The sequence below is a fragment of the Ceratotherium simum genome, chromosome 10 (genome assembly GCF_057802395.1).
Source record: "Ceratotherium simum simum isolate JZ-2026a chromosome 10, ASM5780239v1, whole genome shotgun sequence".
Classification (NCBI taxonomy): Eukaryota; Metazoa; Chordata; class Mammalia; order Perissodactyla; family Rhinocerotidae; genus Ceratotherium; species Ceratotherium simum.
This window is the reverse complement of record NC_141909.1, coordinates 1,560,371-1,566,370: the sequence shown is the minus strand read 5'-3', so window position 1 is coordinate 1,566,370 and position 6,000 is coordinate 1,560,371. Positions and strand designations below refer to the sequence as shown.

The following is a 6,000-nucleotide window of genomic DNA, read 5'->3' as shown; positions in this document are numbered from 1 at the left end:
AGTACTCAAATATGAATATTTCAAAAATTATAAAGGCACCTATGTAAAAATTAATGCCAACAAATTTGAAATTCTAAATGAAAACGCGTGATATTCTAGGAAATAAAACGACCTCAGAATTAGAACATCTGAACAGTCTAGCAACCACAGCAGAAAATGAAATGGTTGTTCATAATCGACCCACTAAAAAGGTGCCACGTAATTCGGACACTATTAAAACTAAGCAGGTCACTAGGAAGAATAATGGCGAGTTCAAGACAGCGATCTTCTGACCAATTGCCAGAGCTCTGAGAACAGACATCTCTGAGCACATCTCACCCGTCACTCTTGGTTTTCACCCAAATTCCAGCAGACCCTCACGATCTGGTCCAAGTCACCAAATCAGAATTCACCAGCTTTCCCTACCATTTACATAGCACATTGCATTCATCTGGTTATGCCCATATATCTATAGTTGTTATTTCTAAATACTAAATTTCAACATGCTGTTCCACGCCACACTTCTACTTAGATGAATATGAACAGGGAAGGAGCCGTTCTTGCTCACCTGGGGCCACCTGCCACCCTCAGTCCTACAGAACTCTTCAGGAAGACCGGATAGGCGGCTTTTCCCGGCTACCTGTAGCCACAGCATCCACACCCAGTACTCCCAGCCACGAGCAGCCCGTGTTCCCCATGGGCCACGAGCGCAAAGGGCAGCTTCAGCTGTCAACAGGACCTACGGGTAACTTGTCCCTTCACATGGACTTCGTGCCTCGTGACACAATTTGAGTATGACCATGCTATTTGGTGAAAGTGCTCTCTTCCTAATAACTGGGACTTTGAAGTTGGCGGTACCTTTCTGTTGTGTATTTTAAAGTCTGGAGGACACATTCTCCAGAGACGGTAGAATCACAATGCCATGAATTCTGCTGCAGACGTGTAAGGCAGGCCTACTCCCCTCTTCAGTCAAGCCCGTTAACTCAACAGGACAGAAGAGAGACGAGTCCTCCAGCCCAAGGATAAACGTGCCTTCAGCCACAGTAACTGAACTTCCTGGGTGGATAAGAGGCATCCTCAATGACAGAAAAGCTAGGGTGGGCATACTTGAGCTGCCCAGGGCAAAAGGCTTCACTCCACCAAAACAAGAGCACCGTTTACTAAGAACTCACTAGGAGCCAGACCCTATGCATCAAGTTATCTCCAATCTTCACAACCTTGAAAGGTGATGATGATTATCTTTCTCCGGGTGAGGAAGGGACCTCCCCAGGGCGATGCCGGGGGCACCTGCCTCCAGAGAAGATTCACCCCCTGAGGCAGGCTCTCCCATCTCAACCACCCAGTACGGGGCCCCACTCATCAAAGCCTTTGCTGATTCTGGTTGATGAGACCCTGCCCCGTGACACACCCGCCCGTCCATTAAAGTGACATTTTCAGTGGGTCTGAAATGAGTTCTTCCAAGGTGTCCTCTACCCATCACCCCCAGCCTGCCCTGACCCTCTGTGGTCCACGCCTCCATCCTCCAGACGCACAGTTCTGTTCTGAGCAAGACCCGAGACCCTGCCCTACAGAGCTGTCCTGGCTCCATAGAGGGCCCCTTCTCAGAAGCTCCTCCATAACCCACAAATCAAGCCTAATCACTTGATGGCTCCTGAGCTTAAATAGAGTTTTAGTCCCCAAATCTAGAGTAGCATTTTCTAGAGTGGTTTCCACTGAGGATTAATCTCTGGAGAAAGCTTCAAATAAAATAAAAGCAGACTCCAAGTTCAAAAAACTTTGGGACATTTCTCCTGGGGATACACAAAACACCACCATTTCTGGGACACTTTGCAGCAGAGAAACCTCCTCCAGATTTCTCATTTTATGAATTTTTAAACTAAAATTAAATGTACATCCTAAGAAGTTCACCACAGATGCACTTCCGCATAGCCAAGACTCGCGACCGCCCCTTTCACTTGAGAGGGACTCTATGTCCCCAAGAATCAGGTGTGGACAGCAGATACCGGAAGGGCTATGTCACACAAGCCCTGAGTGGTGGCACTCCCTTCAGCTCTACAATGCAAGCTGCACAGCCTAATTTCTTGGTTTCACTGATTAAATAATTCATATACTGAAGCACATTAAATCAAACCCTGTCAACCCCTGCCCTCCAAACCTGGTGAGTGAAGCGTGTCTCTCCGCAGACTATTCAAGAAATAACCAATACATGTGAAAGATAATTGCTTTTAATTTTCTAAGTTTTCACTTATTATGCAACATAATAAAGGCAGATTTATGTGACTCGATATGACATTTTTACAAAAACATTTCCCTCCAACATCTGATCAGTAGTATATAAATATTTACAATGAAAAAATAGGCAAGGAAAAAGGAAATCTTCATTATTCAAGTCAATTTCTTTCCAATGCTTATTAGAATTTTGAAAATAAACATTAACTTTCTAGTCACCCATATTTACACACTGCTTCAGGTGACGGATGTTTTTGTTCCATAGCACTCCTACTTTGTTCTACACTGTTCTACAAGTTATCTGAAAGAGTAAATTAAATATAAAAATGTAAACTTTGAAGGAAGAGAAAAGAATAAACATGTGTAGACACAGTAAGATATAAACGTTCTTAATATTTTACAACACTAAAAACAAAATAAAATATTCTATATATCTTCTTAGTAGGGACATTTTGTTTTAATTTAATTTGATTGTATTAACAAAAATTGCCTCTAAAGAGGATGTTAAAAAAATAGCGATGACATCACCATCTCAACTGATGGATATCCATCGCCCTAGTTTTTGCTAAAAGAAACTGATTTTTTTGTGGCAAACATAAATTATATCATGGAGAGTTTAAGAAGCCTCAACAAAGTGTGGCATCTTTTAAACATGAAGACTTTTAGAAATAAATCTGAATAGTGCAAACCAGCCTATTTAACTGAGCGATATTACAAATATATTCAACTCCGATGTATAAAAACAAGACTGATTCCACCAGACGCCATGCCATCGCAACACTGAAGTGTCTGGGGCAGGAACGGTGGATGCCCGCAGCATGCCAGTTGCCTTGAGAATTTAAATATGAATGTTTATGTCCAATGATGCAATAAACAGCACGGGCAGCTCCTTGCAAGGATACGAAACCCCTCACGTGTGGGAACTGCGCCGCCCTCTGGTGCCCAGGGACACTCGGAGTCTTGGCTCTCTGGCTTTATAATGCTCATTAAAGTCCAACCTGAAGCTGAGAAACTGGAGACTCTCATCAGAGCTGGTCGTCAATAACACCAGAAACTGCTGCACAATCCCCTAAAAAGAACCACAAAGAATAAAACACTCATTTCAGAAAGGAAGTATCCACAAAACCCATCACCCACACCCCAGCCATTTTCATCTCATCTGGGGCTGTTTTTCCTCCCAAATCCACAAGTCTTACGTGAACCTCCCATGGCAGGCAGCCGGGTAACGGGAACTGCTCCAGGAACCCAGAGCTCACAGAGCCACCGCAGCCCGGATTGGGAAGACACCCATTTTACAAACACAGATTAGCAATGCACACATTTTGTTTAAAAGAACTAACCAACAGATTGTTCCTCTTTGCTCTAAGTTCTACAGAATAAGCAAAACAGCCAAGCAACTGACGTTAAAACATTCTATCCTTTGTATTTTGAATATAAAGCTCAGTGTTAGTTACACTTTCATCTTTCACATGAGTTATGAGAGAGTATGTAACCATAAAGCCCTGATGGGAGAACAGACTGAGACCGTGCTCCAAACCAGGACATCAGGGTCCCAGGGCCTTTGTGGACGTCAGGCTGTGGTCGCCTTCCTGAAGGGTGGGGCAGAATGTGGCTGTATCACCTCCTCATCAAGGGGGCTTTGTAAAGATGATGGGCTTTCAGAAGTTTATGAAAGCTTTAACAGGACAAAATTACTGACTGCTTCTATTCAGGGTTGAAAGAGTCACTCAGTAAGCACAAACTCCATCCCTGTCAGGTTCCACAGCCTGCCTCACAGCTGGCAGACATCTCTCTGGTCAAGGTAAGTGCTGCTGTCTCTGCAGCTTCAGTATGGAAAAGTTCTTATCTGCAGAGAAAAGTCACTGAAACACCATACATCCTTATCAATCCTCTTCAACTCTAACAGCTGTCATTTTCCCTCTCCCTGCCTCTGGGGTAGTCCTGGAGAGCTGGTAGGTGTGGAGACTCATATATATTACACACAGCAATTTTACATTTGAACGAGCAGTGTGCCTCTGTGTGAATGTCACTTTGTCTTCCTAGGTAAAAGAAGACTTAGGAGAAAGTTCCTAAGGATGATATTGCTAAAAATATAGACAGTGACTTCCTGTTAAACGATGAAACTAAAATATGATGATGTGTGAAACTCACTACAAGGAAATCTGGGGAACACTTCTTTCCACAGGTTTAGGACTCTGGGTGACCATTCACAAGCAGTAAATGACTGTCATCACCCTACCGTTTCAAGCACCGTCACAAAGAGAACAGAAAAGGACTTTCTCTGTTAAGAAAAAGAAATCTGAATGGTAATGATTTACAAAGAAGATTAAGACCGTAAATCGAGTAAAACTGGGATTATACTGATTAAGATTACTTTTTAAAAAATGCATTAACTCTATCAGGAAATTGTGTAGCCATCATTGTCTCTTTTAGAAATGAGCGCATGGACACATTCTTAGGTTATAAATCACTCCTTGTGCAGCTGTACAAACACCTTAATTAACAGTAGGACATGACCACCAGGTATCCACCTTTAAGAAATATGAATACACACTAGGTACACTACATGGGGTCAAGAGGGCAGCTCGTCATCACAACATCTAGCCAATAAAGATATTTTTGCACTGAGCATAAACCAGTCATTACCACCATTTATGAAACATGTTTTCAACAAAAATGAACTAGTAAGCCAATGTCAGAGTAAGACCACTTGCAAAACGGACAAATATCCCCCTTAGTTATGCTGAAGAAAAATACAAAATTTAAAATGTACAACCACCCTGGGAAGCAAACTAGATGACCACAGAACAGTGGGGTGGTGTTTCATTTTAAATTCTGAACCACATGAAGACACTAGCACACAACAACATAAGCTTTAAATGTCTGAGGGTCAATGCTTGATTTGTCTAACAGTCATCAGTAACTGAATGGAAAAATCCTTTATAAACTCTTTTCATCTATATTTCCATCACTAAAATCACACTGAGAAACAGATAAAATCAGAAACCACACCCACAACATAGAAATAAAGAGCAGAGCACATGGACCCTGTCAACTGGCTTCCCTCAGCAACTTCAGATCTGCCACCTGAGCTGAACCGATCCCGACGCCGGCTGCCCCGGCTCCTCACAGCTCCCTGCACACGCCTCTCCCCAGCGTGCCTGCAGCACACGCCTCACCTCTGGCTCATAAAGAAGCCTGAGCCGTCTTCCAAGAGCTCCCACTCACTGCCCAACACCAAAGCCAGCCCAGGCCAGGGTCCCCAGTCCTGGCCGCACCACAGAGTAGTCAGACCAGAATCCCTGGGACGGGTCCCGGCCAAGGTGGACACCGCTGTGGGTGCTACTCACATGTGCATAAAAAGTGCTAGGAAATGATGGAAATGACTCCTTCTTAATCATTTTGACGGCACCTGTCAATTACAGAAAATGAGCATTGCGAGGATTTGGAAAGCATTTTGTTCCTCTAACACGTACCTGGTAGAAGTGTGTCAATATTCGCAGCTGTGAACACATTTTTGGTATAGATTCTTGAAATTCTTGAATCCTCTTGTTCTCCTCCTCCTCCTCTGCTGCTGTCACTCCCCACTGGCCCTGAAGAACCAGAAGGACCAAATTAAGTTAAAATCTGGATGGAGAGGCTGTCAGAGGGGACTGAGACGGAATGTCAGGAGCGGGGATGCATGCTTTGTGTGCCCCTGGACTGCTAAAACACTGTGATCATTTTCTGATGCCAAACTGTTCTCCAGCTTACTTTTTCCAATTACTAATGTACCCTGGAAATATTTTATAT

The 6,000-nt window shown here is 43.5% G+C and overlaps 1 protein-coding gene across 1 annotated transcript in view; it reads right to left on the bottom strand.

Annotated features, from left to right (window-relative positions):
• Positions 1-2,186: 2,186 nt before the first annotated feature.
• TUBGCP3 (tubulin gamma complex component 3) overlaps positions 2,187-6,000 on the bottom strand; it is an 80,316-nt gene continuing 76,502 nt past the window's right edge. The window contains exons 21-22 of the mRNA XM_004423180.3: positions 5,685-5,801; positions 2,187-3,277 (exon numbers count right to left, since the gene is read on the bottom strand). Of these exons, the coding sequence (XP_004423237.1) occupies positions 3,119-3,277; positions 5,685-5,801 (276 nt within the window). The 3' untranslated portion in view covers positions 2,187-3,118. The remainder of the gene's footprint in view (positions 3,278-5,684; positions 5,802-6,000) is intronic.